This window comes from Marmota monax, unplaced genomic scaffold (assembly GCF_021218885.2).
Source record: "Marmota monax isolate L192 unplaced genomic scaffold, Marmota_monax_Labrador192_F-V1.1 WCK01_AAM20220418_F8-fsc00186, whole genome shotgun sequence".
Lineage (NCBI taxonomy): Eukaryota > Metazoa > Chordata > Mammalia > Rodentia > Sciuridae > Marmota > Marmota monax.
The window spans coordinates 842,715-861,191 of NW_026694725.1; the positions used below are offsets into that span (position 1 = coordinate 842,715).

The 18,477-nt window shown below is 44.6% G+C and overlaps 1 protein-coding gene across 1 annotated transcript in view; it reads left to right on the top strand.

Moving 5' to 3' along the window:
• The first annotated feature begins 396 nt into the window (after positions 1-396).
• Ntf3 (neurotrophin 3) overlaps positions 397-18,477 on the top strand; it is a 61,184-nt gene continuing 43,103 nt past the window's right edge. Inside the window, exon 1 of the mRNA XM_046424143.2 lies at positions 397-630. Within this exon, the coding sequence (XP_046280099.1) occupies positions 613-630 (18 nt within the window). The 5' untranslated portion in view covers positions 397-612. The remainder of the gene's footprint in view (positions 631-18,477) is intronic.

An 18,477-nucleotide genomic window follows, 5' to 3' on the forward strand; every position in this document is an offset into this window, starting at 1 on the left:
AAATTAAAAAATAGACAAGAAAAAAATTAAAGAAAAAGAACAAACAAGAGAGGCTGAAGTATTAACATGTAAAATATAGTGATAAGTCAAATGTTTCGTTGTTTTTTTTTTTTTCCTGGATCGCTAAGAGAGAAATCAAGGGTAGTAGGTATTGAAGAATACTACTAATTTGGAAGTTCGTTTTGTTTTATTTTGTTTTAAGAGGGGCTTGGAAAAATGACATGGTCCTCGCACTGGTAGCCGGAGAGAAATCGGAGGACGCTGGGGCGCGGGCCTGGGAGGCGCACTTCAAGCGGGACGCGGGGGCGGACTCCGCGGCGCGTAAGGGGTTAAGGCGCTGAGCGCGGAGCCATCTGGCCGGGTTGGCTGGTTATAACCGCGCAGATTATGTTCACGGGACTCAGAGTTGAAGGCTCCTCTCCTTACCGAGCAGCTCTGCGCACCGCCCTGAGAGAGAGCCCGGCGCAACTTTCTTCCCCTCTTCTTTCTTTCTTCTCTCATTTTCCCTCTGCTGGGTAGTGGCTGCGGCGGGTGGGGGAGACTTTGAATGACCCAGCTCACGTCTATCTTTCTCTTCATGTCGACGTCCCTGGAAATAGTCATACGGATGCCATGGTTACTTCTGCCACGGTAAGGGGAGGCGGCGGGCACGTTGGGTGGGCAGGTCCGGGAGTGGGTGGGGGGGCACGTGTGTGGGGATTTTCCAGTGGGCCAATGCTGGGGGCCCCCAACTCTGCACCCACCCCCACCCCCATCCTACCGCAGGCACTTACTTTCTCTGGCTTGAGCCTCCCCGAAAGTTTGCGCTGGGATCTGCCCAGGCCGAGGCGCAACTACAGCCACCCCACTACAAACACACACACACGCACACGCACAGGCACACGCACACAGCACCCCTCCCCACCTTCTCCTCCCTCTCATCCCTTGGCTGCCCAAGAAGCCGCCCTCAGTCTGGGAAAGTGATCAGGTTTAAGGGACCAGACTTGAAAAATGGGGAGTGGAGGCGAGGGGGAAAGGGGGACCGTGGAAGGGCAGGAAAGGGATTCAATAGGACTCCCCACCTCCAACACTTACAACCCATATTCTCCTTGAAGAAAGCTCCCTGCACATCCTATAACAAAAGCGGGCAGCAGACAGACCTGGCCCGAAAGAGACGAAAATGCCGCCGCCGCGGCAGCTCCCGGCACGCGCCCTGCACCCTGTTAGCCACCGAGCGGGATTTTCATCAGGCCCTGCCACGGTGCTGGCCAGGGCGTGGGGTGGGGTCGGGGGGGCCCAAAGCTCAGAACCTGGACCTTCGCTTCCCAGTTTGTGGAGTTGGGACTCATGCCCCGCGCCACATATTTACGTTGGAGTCCCCAGAAACCTTTTCTCCAAAAGAGCCCTGGGCTCATCTTGGCCAGCTCCCACCCTAGGTCTTTGAGCAGATGTTGGAGTTCCCGCTCTGCCCGCACATCTGGGACCCCGCCAGGGTGCGGTGAGCATCAGGGCTCGGCAATCTCTGTCCGTCTCTTCGCAGTTTTTCGGGAGCGAGCGAGTTCTAGGAACTCCAGCGCTCCGATGTGAAAGCTGGGAGACTTGGGGATCCGCGGAGCTAGATTGGAATTACAAGAACCTACAAGAGACCAAACTGCCCCGTTGCCCCAGAACTCTATTGGATGGATTTTCCTAATGAAATTTGGCACGCTTGAGAACTGAAGGTGCAAGAAAGAAGGGCTGGGGTGGCCAAGGAGCTGGAAGGGGTATAGGGACTCTGCTTGTTGCTTTCGAGCGCGAGTGGGTGCTGGTCCAGGAGGCGCTGCTGCTTTGCGGGAATTTGCTGCGTTGCTCACTTGCGCTTCAGATACACCGCACTGAGACCCCTATGCTGAACAGAATAGGCTAGAAAGGGTCCCTCTCTTGGGAATTGAGCCGTGGGTGTGTTTCCAGGTGAGAAAAACACCCAAAAGACCATTTGGCCTCGACCTCTGGCAGCTGGTGGCAGGTTCAGAGTCAGCGTGGAAGCAGCTCCTAGGGGCGCAGCCCTAGCGAGTGCCGGCTTGGAGCTGGAGACTATGCGCCAGCGGACTTGTTTATGTGTGAGAAGAAGTGGGGACAGGGGCCTGGTGGGGGAGGGGAGGGAACATATAAGGAGTGGGTGTTACTCCCAGAGTCTGATGGAGAACCTGCTTTTTTAGTAAAAAGATGCCCTCTCCCACCCTCTAAAAAACAAGCGAGGAAAGTATGTAAGAGCACTCAGGAAGGGAGACACTTGTAACATAGAGGGAACTTTTCAATCGGTTCTGTTTTCACATTTGAAATTCTACAGCTAACAGCCTGCCCCGCTCCTGTCTGCAGCTCTTCCCAGACGTGCTTCACAAAGAAAGTGGAGATGTAGAATTTCGGGATAAAAATCCAACTGCTTTTGACTTGATCTCAAACACACAGACCTGGGTATGGCCTTTGGAGCAGGGGGAAGAGGAAAAGAAAAGTAGGCTCCTGTAAATAGTATGAGAGGGAATTGAAAAGTCTTTGGGCCTTTGCTGTAGGGAAAGCATGTAAGATTTTGTGTTGGTGAGGTTGAAGCTTGACTTAGAGGATTTGGTTCTGGGTTTCCCAGAGTCTCTCTGTGTGAGAGTAAATATATGGGGTGGTGCTCCATCCTACTCTGCAAGGACTTGGAGGTGTGCAGTCGGGGCAGGGGCTGTTGGATGGGCATCTGTGTGCAAAGCCGGAGATGGGAGCTTGTGAGGACATAGGTGCAGCTAGTGAGAAATCCGTGCCTATAAAGAGTGTCAGAGCTGGAGGAGAGGTGCAGTGTGCTGAGGACAGATGGCTTGTGCATGCCTGCACAGACACATGGAGTGGGTGTGGTGTGGGAGGGTGGCTGTGTGTGGTGCTTGAAAGGTGGACTTGTGTGGAAGAATGGACGCCTGAGGATTACAAAAGGGATGTGGGGGGGTTATTTGAGGAGAGTAGAGTGTGAACTTTATGAGCCTGGGGTGTGGAATTTGGCTGCCATGGCATTTGTACACGTGGGGGTTAGAAAAGTATGGGCTCAGACACTCTTGATGTTGAAAGGAGGCATTGAAGGGAAGGATACTGCTTTGGTCTTTGCTTTTTTTCTCCTGCCTGCCTTCCAAAGAGAATTGGAGAAGGCTTAGAATTAGTGATTATATTTAAGGGGAACCGTGTTTGTGTGTTGGCTCAGGGTGAGGAACAGAAAGGGATGTGTACACAGGAGTAGACTGAGTGGAGGAATATGTTTTGCATGCACAGTAGTAGGTTTGCATGTTGTATAATGTCCTATAACAGCTTTCTTTTAATATGGGCATTCACTATCACCAATTAATATTGATTATCAATTAAGATTAATGAGATGCCTACTGGATGTTCAGCCTACTTCTGGGTACTGAGGCATGGCAAACTGCCCTGGAAAAAATTCCTTCTCAGGGTTCAACTGGCTGCTGAGTTTTTCCAGGAATGGAGAGAACTCAGTGCCTGTCAAGATTTCTTCAAGGTCCATAATTCAGTTTCTAGAGATGTTTGGGGATCTTGGGGACCAAATAAAAGCTGGCTAGAAATATATGTGTGGCTTTGTAAAAAGGGGCATAAAGATAAAGGATAATATATTCTTTTGTGGGTTGGGAGGGAACTGGTGGATGCCAGTGTTTCTTGTAGGGGGAGTGTGTCTGAGAATTGGAAGGTGCTGGATTCTAAATCAGAAATGCAGGTCCTGATCCATTTGAAGATTTGAGTTTCTGAATGTGTGGTGCCTCCTTCAGAGCAGGAATGGGTCTTGGTACTTGGAGCTGGAGAAGAGTGAAATGTGCTCAGGAAAGATGTGGACAGGGAGTGTTTGTTCATCTTTGATGTTTTCTGGGCTGAATTTAAAGCGTGTGTGTGTGTGTGTGTGTGTCCACCTGCAAGAACATGCAAGCTGAGGACTAAAGGAACTGGGAGAAAAATCATCAGAAGGATGGAGGGATACATATTCTGGTTCTTGTAAAGGAATTCAGTGACTATTTTGCAGGAATTCTGTGTATAGAGAGAAGAATGAAAATTGTCTTAGATGCTCAGATATGTATTTTAAGAAAAAAGGTATCGATAAAAGTGAAGCTGTATGTTTTGGAGAGTGAGGGGAAGGTGAAGCTCAGTTGAGGTCATACATTGATATAACTGGTGAGGTAACTGGGTCAGGGAAGGGAAAGAGGAGGCACATATTCACCTTTCTGGACCAAATCATAAGGTCCTTCATTTTTTTTAGGCTCTAATTATATGAGGGCAACTTTATTTGACTCATCAGATTTTTTTGACTCCATGCAATTATAACTGTGTTGTTTTGAGGTACCATCTTATCTTTTAGGAAAATTCATCTCTGTAGGAGACAGATGTTATAGGACTTGACCATTGGTCAGAAGGTCTAGTGGCAGATGTTTCAGAGGACAGTGTGGTGCACTGGAAGACTCTCTGCTGGGAAGGAATGCTGTGATTTTAGTCCAGTTCTGCCAATTTGGAACTTTGAAAAGCTTTTCTCATATCTCTGACCCTCCATTTCTCTTTTTGTCCAATAGCAATGTTGATAATGACTCCATGAGAAGGCCAGTTCACTCCCCTTTTCTCCCATCAAAACTTCATGTGTTTTGTTGTACAAAGCTGTATAGTGATGAAATCTAATTGGACACATGTGCTGGCATTTTGTAAGTCATTGTGAAAATGGATTCTTTGCCTCTTCCCTTTTACAATGCAAGCCAGTAGTCCTGATGGCCACTGCGTCTCTGTTACTCACCCAGTGTGTAAACAAAGCTTTCTTTGACTGCCTTAGTTTATTCATTTTCTAACTTGGAGGCAGCCAAACCTAGATTTTTAGTTGATGGAAAGTTGCAATGTCTCCAGTCTACTCAAAAGAAGGAATCACCTACTAGTTCAGAGACATTTTCCTAGTTTTGTTTTTGAACATCAGCTAGGCAGATCACAATGACAAAACAAATGTGACTTTGAGAACAGAGAAAATAGTAATCGTCCCTGGCACAGCCATCCTTTGAATAAAAGAGAAGCAAAGTCCAGTCGCCCTGTATTACTATCAGTGTTTGTTTTCCTTTAGCCTATCCGTCCTTGGCAGGCAGGAGCTGCCTGGAAAGACACAGGTCTGGCCTTTGGATCTGTGAAATGCTCATGCAAGTTGGGTACGGCCACTTTCCCTGGAGACAAAGATGGAGACACAGAGGCACTGAAACCTCCTAGTCCTCCCAGAAGTTAGCACATGCTGTCAACTCCTGGCTCAGAGTCAAGGCTCCCATCCTTGAGTTCGGTGGCCATAAATAGTCAGGAGCTAAGCTATTTCCATGAGGCACTAAACCAATTCTGTTGCTTTTCTTGGCGAGATTGGACCAATTAAGTTGATTGGAAGAGGTCACTGCTGATGGGTCTCACATTCCCCAAGCGGGACAGGCCAGCAGAGTTTAATTACATAACTTTTCCCATCTCTGCAGTTCTACTCCCAGATGTATCAGATGTTCAGGCCTCTCCTCTTCCCCTCCATCCAGGACGCCTAATTGAGCAGGCGGCAGCGGCTGCAGGCTTCCCCAGACCTTTTCCTGAGTAGTTATAGGGTTCCCACCTCAAATGGAGGGGATGTAAATCCATGTGCTGGCTGGAAGTGGAGGGAGGGGATTCCGCCTGACACAGAGAATCTCTAAAACCCACCACCCTGCTTCCAGACTTCGCCAGCTGCTGTTTTACTCTTTAATGAGGCAGACCATTTCTGACGATGGGGATATTGAACTAATGACCGTTGCTAGGATTTGGGATTTAGTATTTAAAATTGACTTTGTTGGAGAGGGACCAAATCTTCTACTGGAGACAAGCTTAAGACCTGTGTGGTGCTGTTGATAAGCTCTGTGTGTGTACTTTGTGCACGGACCGGCATGTACAGAGAAAGGAGAGACCCTGTGTGTTTGTGTGTACACACACGCTGAGGGACACATGAGCCCAGGAGTTGTCCTGGGTGGGCATGAGGTGTTTGCAGAACTTATGTTATGGGTGACAGGTAGGGCATCTGGCTCATACTGGATTGTTGTATTGCTTCTTGCAGGTCAGCCACCTCATGAAAAATTTGGGAGCAGCTTTTTTGAAATCATTTGTATATGGGGATTTTGAGCTTTTAAAGATGAGGCCAGTGTCAATACTACCTCCTCCTTGCCTGGACAGTTTTATGTTAAGATCAAGTCTGGACAGGAAGAAAAAAAAAAAAAACTTTTAAAGTACTCACTTCTGAACCTGTGGGAGCACATGTAGATGGCCCAGAGCTTCGTTTTTTGTTGTCATTGATGTTTTTCCATGAAGCAGCCTTTCATTTTACCTAAAAAATATCAAGGGATTAAAGATTACTCCTACCCCTCCCCCACATGTTCAGGATGCATTTGATGTTTATACCCTGTTCTGTGCCCTGGTCTTTTTCATAATATTGGGGATCACTGAGGTCTGGCCAGGACTCTGGGAATCCTCAGAGGACAAACCTCTGACTATGACTGTGGTTTAGCTGGAGATTAGATTTTGAAGTGAAATTTGGTGTGGTCTGTTGTGATTGCTCATTATCTAGCAACATCTCCAGAGAAGACATTTGCCGATCCCCAAATCATATAAATTTGTTCACTCAGGGATTTTGGAAAGAAGTAAAGATCTTGATTGAGCATGCTAAGTTTGGAGATACTGGAGTCACATCCCATAAGTGATCTCAGAAACCTCCAGGACAGGTGATCTTAAGCAGCAGGGGGCTTACAGATTTGGAGGTGAAGCACCAGGCTGGGGACTAAGTTCTGTCACTAATTAGACATCTCTCCAGGCTGGGATTTCCCTACCCAAAAGTGAAAGGATCTCAGAATCGCATTCCAGCTCCACCACCTAAGATTCTACTGTATCCCCTTCCTCAGTGCTCATAGGCCTCAATTGGAGCATGCCTTGGCATACACCTATTGAGCTCCTGTTTATTATCTTTGTGGAATGGCTAACTCAAAGGCATAAAGGACATTGAGTGTTTTGTTTTGGCCAAGATCATTCAAGACATTGGCTTAGCCTGCACAGTATGCTGTGTGCAGGGCTGGAAGGGGTTAGGTTTTTGGCTTTCTGGTACACCAGGTGTTAATGATTCAGCTTCTGCTCAAATATCTTTCGGTGTCAGTGTTTCTAAGATAAGCATCCACCTTTTAGATGATTGATGATTATGGTAATGATGACGATAGTGAATATTTGAGTACTTACTGGATACCAGGCATTATTATAAATATTATATGGCATTATCTCAATGCCTTTCAAATAATCCCATTTACAGGTGGGCATACTGAAGTGATGTGAGGTTACGTGATATATCCATAGTCTCACAACTAAATATCCATATGCTGTCTTTCTCTCCTGAAATCTGCCAGCTGGTTCTGCTTTCTATATTCTGTGATGTCATCCAGATGGGAACTGCTTCGATAGCCTTTTGCAAAGGTTGTCACCCCACAGAGTAACCTGCTCCACCAAAGGTTCTTTTTCATGTGCAAGACAAATGTTTAGGTTTTCTAGCCACCTGCTGGCAAGCATGTGTCAGATCTGTCTTAGCTTCCATCAGCCACCCCCCCCCCAGGCCCCTTTACTTCCCCTTCTGTTGACAAGGGATTTGCCCTTCCAGAATGTGGGTATTGATTTAAGCCACAATTGCCTCCTTGTAAACTCTATAAGATGGGAGCTGAACATCTGGTTTTGATCCACACGCCCACAAGAGGTGGTAGGTCCTAGCATTCTTGAGCCCTGGGATGAAGATCGCATAGGATCTAAATACAAGAGAATGTGAATGGAGAGAGAGAGAATTCAGAAAATGGTTTCCTTGATAGGCTGGGGAACACACACCATTTAGACTGGGGCCAAAGTTAAGTTGACTTCTAACTGGGTGGTTTCAGGACAGGGATTGCTGCAAAGGACTGAGGTTCCTAGGTTATGTTTGATGCAGATCAGAGCAGCTGTAGAATCCTCCAGCCCTGGTGTTTGCTCTGCATGCTACTTTCTAGGTAGTACTAGAAGTAGGGAAACCAAAGGGGTTCTTGGGGTGGGCATTGCTTTCTTCAGTGAGTATGACTGAAGTTCTTGTTATTTATTCCTGGACTAATATCCCTACTAACACTACCACATACATCAAGACAAGTAATGAGAGATGATTGTGTTCTTCTGCTTAACATATTTGCATTGGGCAAATAACTATGCAACACTAATTTAACAATTATTAGATTTTTAGATTGTAGATGATCAAAAAAAATTTACTTTGTTTAAAAATTTGACATCTAGGGTGACACTTTTCTTCTTCCCTTTGACTTAAAACCTTGGTTTTTGTTTGTTTGTTTGTGTTAAATGATAGCCACATTCTGGCCATTTCCCACACCTCCCTCTCTGCTAGTTTTAAGCCCCCAGTATTTAAAAATATTCTCCCCCTCTGGCTCCAAGTGTTCCCTTGGGGACTATGTTTGAAGTTCTCCATCTGGGATCAGTTCCATTCTGTGCCTCACGGACCTGCTCCTGATGCTTCACAAGGTCCTTACACAGAATTCAAGAGGAAGACACAGCTCTGAAATGCACCTGATTTCACAACACGTGTGTCCCATGGGTGGGAAGATGCCCAGGCCACTTGACACCCAGATGATTTGCTTCATCACATTCCCCCCTACAGAGGACTCAGAGTAGCTGTGTGACTCTGAGAGGATCACTTTCCTTCCATGGGCCTCCATCCAAAAGAGTTGGATTCACTAACTGGTCAAAAGGACTCTGCCCATTGTGACCATCCAGAAGTCCTTATGCTGCTCCCTCCACCTCCATGCCCCATCCCTGGGATTTCCAGGTATTCCTGCTGGCCTGGAGGATTTGTGTACAGAAATATGAAGAGAGTAGAGGAGGAAATGAAGTTATGTGATGCCAGATAAGTTATTGAACATATGGATGAGTGCATGTTTATAAAGTGCTGAAGAAGCAAGCTTGCCAGGTTTGTGGCGGATCTTGGATGGGGAGCTGGGAGCATGGGGAGAAGTTTATGTGGGATAAAATTATGGGAAGCTGAATTCATAAGCTAGATCAGAAAGATCCCAAACTATGAGCAAGGAGACCAGATTCCACTTCTAACTCAACCAGAAACTGACGACAGTTGGGGGACATCCCAGAGGCACACACCACCTCCCACTTTCCTCTCCATTAAATAAGAACATTGAGTTACTGCCTTAGATGATTGCTGAAGTCTTTCTTGCCTTCTCATTAAATTATGAGAATCAAAGCCTTGTAGAAAAATCTGGATAGATAAGATGGAGAAGGCTCAAATGACTTACACGTAGAGAGAAATGTCCTGATTGCAAAATGATGGGAGTGGTCAAAATAGGTACCTATTCTTGAATTTAAGATGGCATTGGAGGATATGTTGTATATGCTTTGTTTGGAATGCTTATCCCTCTGCCTTCAGCAGTGATATTAGAATCATCTTTTTAAATCTTTGCTTAACCATTACTTTCCCTGGGAAGCCCCCCTGCACTCCCTCAGAGAACTGAGGGCTCCCTTCCCAGCCTCCCTGTGTTATACCACTTAGCATCCCTGTTTTATTTGCATTCCTATCTTCTCAGTAGAATATGAGCTCTGCAAAGAAAGAGATCTGTTCTTTTCATCTTTTTGTCCCCCAACACTTGGGCTAGTGTCTGCCACAGAAATGTGTTGGGTGAATGAATATAGGAATGGCCAGTGAGTTCCTATTGTGCAGCAGTAATAGGACAGTCCCTAGAGATAGGGCACAGAGAGGAGTGCACCCTGCCAAGGGATCAGAGCTGTTTTCTCTTGTGTCTCTCTTTTTGTCTGTTCCAAGGCTGAGGTCCTGAATGTTCACTGCCTGCTCTCAGGAAAAGCATGTTCTTACTCTTTTTTGAGCCCTCTCTCCCCCATGTCTTAGCCTGCCTAATTTTGCAAATTTGAACTCTTGGTCATGGGAGGAATCTGGTGTCATTGCACATGAATTAGAGTAATCCCTCTTTGGATACTCAGAAAACAGTTTAAAACATGTGTAAAGATGATTTAGCAAGTGTCCTTTTGGTGGCCCTGAGCTAGACATTGGAGAAGATGCAAAGATGAATGAGATGCTGGCCTCAAGGTCTAAGCTGGTAGACAGATAGGTCATGGGGAAAAGGTGAGCCCCATGCTGGTGGCTTTAGTGTTCTTGGATTTCCAGGGCCAACTTTAGGGTTAGGGTAATGGATGCTCAGAGCCCATTGTACTGTAAGCCCTTGATTCCACTTAGGGAAAGTTTGGGGACAGATGTGTGGTATGGGGGACAGATGCTGGGCCTTGGAGGATGTGTAGGGGAACCAGCTCATGGGGCACTTTTCAGAAATGTCTTTGTTCATGATTGCAGTCAGCACAGGTGGGGGAGGGTGAGTCCACCTCCTGGCACTGCTGTTCCCTCCTGCCTCCCTGCAGAGTGTATGATCTCTGTGACCACTTCTGACACAGGAACAGACTGCCATCTACTGTCCACTTCTGTCCTCTGAGTCCCTCCTGCTCAGGGAGTTCCTTACCATTTTTTTTCACATCCTGTTTTCACATCCAGACACCACAGAGAAATAGACATTAGGTCCTTATTTAGTAGTTTCATTATAATTTAGAAGGGAGACTTTAAAAAGCATAGCATATCTGTTAGATGGTTTTCTTATCTACTTAACAAAAGTTTTATTTCAAAGGGACCCCTGGACCTCTCCTGAGTCCTCACCATGTTAGGAACCATGTGATCTAGAATACTAAGAGGTGAAAGGCAAGACCCTACCTTGAGTGGCTTTGCAGTCTCTTTGGGAGTAAGGAGACAGAGACAGTTGGATGTAGCAACTGCATAATAGTATACTGTTAACCAGTGCAGATGAGTGACAGGGACCACAGTGGCTTTGGGAGTTTGGAGAAAGGTCTTGTAGGCTGGAGCGACTGGGAAAGACAAGTGTGGGCAGCCTGACCTAGGTCTGCATTTAGTAACCTCAGTGTTTGGGAAGAGGCTTCTGAAAGCTCTGTGATATCCTGCAACAGGTTCTGCACTGGGAGGGAGTAGGGGGACCTAGAGGGCCTGGGGTCTGGAGGCCTGGTGTTCCTCCTCTCCATAATGGGGTTGTTCTTGATCTCTAGGGCCCTCCCATCCCTGACCTTGCATCCTATTCATGCAGTTGGGGGTGCTTCCTGGTTTCCAGTTTGTCAGGGAGAAGGAGAGCCTTTTAGATCCCATACAGGGAGGACCCCTAGATGTACAGACCCTAGGATGACCACCCTGCATGCAGTGGGAGAGAGAGGACTCCCCAGGGGAATTTCAGGAGTTGTTCAAATATGAAAGGGTGAAACATTTCATGCAGTACTTGTGTGTTCCTTTCTCCATATCCTTTCTAGACTTTCCTTCTAACAGTACATCTTCATGGTGATGGGGGTCAAAGACAGCTCCCCTAAAATAAGTCCCATTAGTGTCCTGGCCTTGGTTATAGCTCAAGTTGAAGATTCCTTCATGTTAGAAATTATACTGCCATTGCTGTTTTTTTTCTTTTTTGAGTATCTGAGACTTTCTTTCACTGCAAAGAGATTTTAAACAGTGCTTTCTCTCTTTTCATGTCTCAGCATTTAAATTACTACAAGGAAATTTATAGGGTGTTTATTTTTTAATGTTCTTGCCTTTGATGTACTCAATGTGTGTATGCCCATGTACACATGTACACATGTGTGTGTGTTCATGTGTGCGTGTGGGTGTGCGCGCAAGTGTGTGAGTGAGGGGGGAACACTGTGGTGTGTTAGCAAGTCTAGGAAATCAAGTCGAATTTTGGTTGGATTACTAGTTGAGAGACCTCTGCTCATTACTATAATCCTCTGATATTTTCTTTTCCTTTTTGGTTCTTGTTTGAATTGGGAAACATCTTCCTAGTTCTTCTGCCTTTGGTGTTTATATAGTCTTTAGGGACTACTGTATAAAGTTTCCATCTGTGTGCAGAAAGCCTCCGAGTTATCAGGGGACTGTTTGACAGAGGAATGGTCAGAGGCTCTGATTTTTTGTCTAAAAGGGGGAAAAATGCAAGAGGGTTGCAGAAGGATTCCAGGTATCCATCATACACCTTCTTGTGGCATGATGATCTCTGTGACTTGGGGAAGAGTCACAGGAGCTGTGACAGAGACAAAAGGAAATTTTCCCAGATCAACAGAGGTGGAGGGAGATGATCAGTTTCTAGTAATACACATGGAGCCAACAACCCAGGAAATGACTGGAAAATTTTCTGATGGTCTGTAATTTCATTTGTGATCTTTGGTGGAAGTTGAAAAGATGGGGAAGTGAGAATTCCAGGTAGAGGAAGCCTCATGGGAAGAGGCCCCACGTGAGAAGCAGCAGGGCTGAGCCAGCAGCAGGAAGTCCAGATAGATGTTGCCCAGTCAGAACAGCATGGGTCCATGTGCCTTCAGGAGCTTCCTCCTTACCCCAGTGGCTAAGGGAGTTGGGGAAGACAGCATGGAAGGGACACAGTCACACCTGTGAGCTTAAAAGCATGCAGTATGGAAAATGGCTCTTAACAAATAGCTAGTCAATGAAAGGACAAATGACTAATGGTGAGATGGACAGAAGAATGAATGAATGAGTATACAACTGGATAGAATGCAGAGTGTGAGCAGTGCCCCTGATTGATCTCTCATTGCTCTGACCAGTGCTGGGTCTAGAGGACGTTTTGCCAACTCCAGAGAATAAACAGAATATATTAATTAGGGTGGTTCTGTCTTTGGGAAAACCAGGGATTTAGATAGTGACTCTTAGCATTGAGAGCTGAGAGTGGTTGGCAGTGGGGGGAATCTTCCAACCATTTTCCTTCTGTGCATTTTTATTCTACTTTGATTTCATTCAGGATCATAAAGAAGAAGGTTTTTGAGTTACACCCCAGAAAATTTGAAACCATCTCAGTGACTTGCTCCAGAGGAGGTTTTGTGCACTGGGAGCATTTTTATTTCCCTAGGCTCATAAAGGAATATGGACAGACACAGAAGTTTTTGAAGCATCTGAAGGGCTCCCAGGTTCCTGGATTTCAGCTCCACCCATAGACTACTCCTATGTTAAAGTCTCTCTCACTCTCTATATGTGTACAATACTAGTAGTAGTAGTAGTAGTAGTAGTAGTGTCAAAGTCTCCTAAAAATTACCAAATCTATACTACCTCTTTTGCCAGCAATAGATCTATATGAACAATTTCTTGCAAGGTCACACTGTTTAGTGTATATAAAAGGAGAGGGAGTGTGTGTGACAGTGTGCATGCCATCCAGCAATCTGGGAGGTGGAAAAAAGCTGTTCTTTATAAAGCCCAGTGGAGCGCAAGGTGCATCTCAAAAGCCTGGTGTTTTCTCAAAGGTCTTTGTTCTGACTTAACCATCCTCACCTTGCACTTTGAGATTTTTAAACTCTGGCTGACTGTGGTGTGGTTGCTCAAGATATTTTTCAGGCCAATTAAATTTGAATGTCCATATTTGGGAGAGAGACATCTGTAGTTTTTAAAGTTCATCAGGTGATTCCACTGTGCAGCACAGGTTGAAAACCACTAGCTTACAGTACTATAACTTACTCTGCCCCACTCCCTGACTCTTGGTATCTGTCCCATCCTACCCTTGGTGTACTATGAAAATCCCTCATCCAGTTAAAGATATTCAGCTCATTTGGTCTGAGCCTTTCTATTGCTACCCATCCATCACTGCCTCTGAAATTAGAGACCCAGAGGACAGGTTCTCAGCAGATTCTGAAGTGCTTACCATTCTCCTTCTATTCGGGATATTGGAGGTGAATGGTGAGGTTGAGGGGACAGGAGAGTAGACCATTTTCCATAGGTCATTAATGACGAGTAGGTTTTTTTTTTATGTGTGTCATCTCAATAATTCTCTTGATAGCCCACAGAGGCAGGTAACATACCTGGCTGGAGTACACAGTTTGCATAAATGCATACCTAATACAAAATGGCTTGTGACCTCTGAATGATCAGCTTGTGAACATCGGTTGTCCTTGAGAATTTACATACCCATCAAACAACCTTCTCTTGGGTTAGCTATGGATGAAGGCTGCTGCTTTCCGGCAATCATGGTTCAATGGGAAAGAAAGCACCTGTGTCCTCTCCTTATTCCATGGGATCCAGCGCTACCATTCAGTTTTAGGGTGGTCCTTCCAAAAGGCCCACTTGAACATATATTTTAACCAAAAGGCCTCCACGTTGAGAAATTAGTTGTTCTTATTATCCTTGCATTTCCCAGGGCCCTGGGAGGACTGGACAGTAGTGGTACGGGGAAAGAGGCTCAGATCAAGACCTGAAACAAGCTATTCCAGCCACATACTCTCGACTTGTAGAATGGACCATATGGAATCATTTCCAACCCTGGGTTCCTTGTTAGCAGCTCTTTAAAAAGATATTACTGTGGATGCTATCAGGCCATGTAGGGGCCAGAAGTCTAGGTTGAATCATTAAGTGTGTGCTTCTGCAAGAGTTTTTGAATTGGGATTCTCTGGACTGTACAGTGGCATAAATGTAGTATAGGAACTATCATGAGCCATGCTAGCCAGCTGTGAAGACTGGATGACAAATTAAAGGGAGAAGGCTGAATTGCGGTACATCCATGATCTCAGGTGAGCAGAGGAATGGGGAAGCATAAGAGACTACTGGGTGAATTGCTTATCGCCAACAGAGACAACTTCTGCCAAAGTTTTCTCTTGTGTATATCATGTAGATGGAACCAAAGTTATTTTTGGCTATTTTGTATCTGCTGCCTTCTTTCCCTCCTCAAACATACAACAATCACCTTCAGCAATGGCTTTTATTTTTTGTAAGCAAGGGACAGTAATGTTTCCAGGAAGTAGGAGGTCAGCAGAAGCATTCATGCTGGACTCTTGATGACTTATTTTGTCTTCTGGATTTTAATGTAGGACATGTTGACAAGGGACCATGGATTGAATAAAAGTTGACTATAGTGTTGAGAAATGTTAGATACAATTAGATACAATTACTCTAAAAGGAGTTAAGAGTGGTTCTTCTCCAGACATACTCCATAAGATTTTGTGAAGGAATTAGAGCTAATGGTGAAGGAATCAAAACCTAATTACAGTGAACTATATGGAGGAATAATACTTGATCAAGGAAGCTCAGATTCTGTTCCACTTCTGTTCATCACTGATAGTCACAGCCTCTGGGAGGCTCTATTTGCTGTTTTGTAAAATAGGATAATAAACCCTACCTATTTAACACAATTAATGTGGGGGTTCAGATGAGATCTTGCATAGGGAAGTGCTTTGCAAATTTTAAGTTACAAATATATGTTATGGTTTAACCTCGTACTTTCTTATTCAAATAGCACACTGCTCTGCTTCTCAGTCAGGCTTGGAAAATGTTCCCTGAAAAGGTACCACAGGATCTAAATGCTCCTGAAACATTGAGAATATTGGGGGAAATTTCAGGTGGCACCATAAAAAATGGGAAGAAAGCTTACAGCTGTGACTGAAAGAACAGCAGTGTATTACTCTGTGTCTTTCTCATGATGTCATCCAGGATATAAGATTCATGGAGCCTCCATTTGTAAGGGGCTGTTCATGGGCCAGAATGTTAAGATGGGTGTGTGCTGGGCAGGAAACATGCTGTCCAGGAAATCTGAGTTTGTTTTAGCGTGGGTTGTCCACTACATCTGCAGAGTAGGTCCCCCAGTTGTTTCCAGCTGTGCTGGCACTCCCTGAACGCAGTTACATCTGCATCTGCAAAACAGATCTTCCCTGTCGCATCATAGTGGATCTGGTGGCAGATCTAAGAGCTGACCTCACCTGCTTTGATGGCTCCTCCTTTTTTATTTTCTTATTATGAAAATCTCCTTGAAGCATCCTTATTCTCATTTTTGTGGGTACAGTGTTTTATGTCTTTGAGATGATTCAATATCCATATTCCTTTCTGATGGCTCCTTGAATGGCTTCCTTTGGTTTTGAGGGTTTTGGTTTGATAAAGTTTGCTGTTTCTTTTCATAAGTGCTGGATTTTCTAGGATAGGTCCTGATTATTCTGATTGTCAGCTGATTTTCTGTGACACATTCCTACATATCATAAAGGTAGCTTCTGTGCTTGGCCTTCAGCCTGTGGCTTCCTTAATATTTACCTTCTTTTAGGGATGCCTCAATAGTTCTTGGCAAATGAAAGTTCTGCTTTTTGTTTTTAAGCCTTGGAGGTTATGAATTTGATGTATTTTCTATTGCACACACAGATGTTGTCCAGGGGAAAACTTGCAGTGGGATCTCAGGCTGCCATCTTGAAACAGGAATCTCTTCTAAGTTCTTAAAAATGTTCCTATCAAATGAAAACTAAGAGAGCTAGACCCTTTAGCAAACTGCCTGCCCCATAGTCTGGCTTTAGAGAGATAAAACTTTCCTTACCTGTACACTGTTGTAATTTAAAATAGAGGTTCCGTAGCACCAACCTGATTTAAGCGCTATCTTCACCTCTTCTTAGCTGTGGGACCTGGGCAACATCTGTAAGATTCAGGCAGTTTCTGTAAGTATAAAGTGTGGTGAGGAATAGTGCTCTGACCTTTCCCATTACATTGTTGAGAGTCCTGAACAAGATAGAGGAGGTGATTTTCTTGAGTCTGGAACATGGTCAAGGTTCAAAGAATGTTAGCCATTACTGTCCCAAGATTATTGTTTGAATATTATTAATTTACTAGGGAAAAATTAAAAATACAATTACATCTTAGAAAATCCAAGGGTGGGACTCTGAACAGACAAGTGTGACATGAATTTTACATAGTAGTTTAGGAAGATGTAGTTGTCTATGAGGTTTGGTAGGGTGGGTCCTTCTTAGCTGCCTCTCAGGTGGAGTGATAGCACTTGAGTGTAGAACGTGCCTTTCAGGTGAAAGCCAGCCACTCCAGATGTGTACCTTCTTTATCCAAATGCTTAGGCTTTTCTCTAGGAAGCTCCTAAGAGAAGTCCAAACAGTATATACCTGCAAATCCCAGTTGCTATGGACTTTTTTTTCCTTTTAATTCCCTGCACTTTCCAAGCCAAATACAAGATTAAACAATGAAGGCCTTAGGGATATCCCAACAGTAAGATTCAGAGCCTCAAATCCTAGATAATTAGATAACCAGTTTCTGATCCAGTATGTTGGTTTTTAATGTGGTAAGTTTTTAAAAATTTGTTGAGGATTTGTTAGCTTATTTATTTATATAGAGGGTCCTGAGCCTGGATAGGTGTGCAAGGTGTCTTAAGTTTCCATAGCAACTCTACATGATAGATATGATTCCCCCCTCTTTACTGATGGGACAGTGAGACTCAAGAGAAATTATACTACGTGATCAGAAGCTGGAGCTCTCTAACTCCAAACCTTGGATACTGTCCTTAATGCAAAACTACCTCTTCTCCATTCAGGAGTAGATTTGTCTGCCCAGGTTCCGTATGTCCTGCTTTTAAACCACATGCCTTTCTGCAAGAAACACACACTCTCACTTTTGAGATTCTCCTTATTAGAACCTTTATCTAATTATTAGATGAACTATTTAGTTAACTCCTAAAGGCCTCAAGCTGTATTCTTGCCTTTCCCTTCTCTTTGTTTCCTGCATTCACTGGGACTTTTGTTGGTGAACAATTTTGTTGCTTATGGAAGAAAAGTGTGAATCTACCCAGTACTATGGGAAAATCTCATATTCAAAGAAATAAGATGCAGTAGGAGACTCTTCACCACCTGCAAAGTACAGTCCCAAGATCATTGAACATAACCCACTTTATACACACTTTATGCTGGAGTTTCCTGCCAGCCGGAGACCTTGCTTTTGTGCATGTTGTTCCAGTGCTTAGGATCCTGTGGCTGCCTGCCTTAACTAGGATAGGTGCCGTGGTTCACCAGGAAACCTTCCCCAAAGTCCAGCACTTAACCTGTAGTTCTTCACTTGCTACAGTAGGCATGCTCCTGTGTCTCTCTACGAATCTGTACACTCTCTGTAAGGCCATGTTCTAGTCACTTTTATATCCATCAAGACCTAACACAACATTCAAGCCATCTTGGTCACACTGGACTAGACCCCAAGCAAAGCTTCAACTGCCCCAAGAGTTCTCAGAATTTGGCAAGACGCTTTTCAGTACTGATTGATCTATATTTGTTGATTTTATCTTTGAGGAAAAGTTTGTGGTTGTTTTTGAAATCGTTATTTTACCCCTGGGAAATTTTAGCTAGATAGCTTTAGAAAGGGGTAGAATAAATCCCAATCGGGACTCTAAAGTCTTGGCTTTGAATTTTCGATTTCTAAGATTTTCTTTTGGCATTGATATTGACATTAGCCAGAGCTCCTCTACTAGGTAATCCTTACCTCAGTACCCAGAAAGATTCTTCCTTCTATTCAGAAATATTTAGTAAGCTCCTGCTGCATGCTAGACATTTTTCTAGGTACACTAGATATAGTAGCAAACAAGAAAGATTCACCTACCCCGT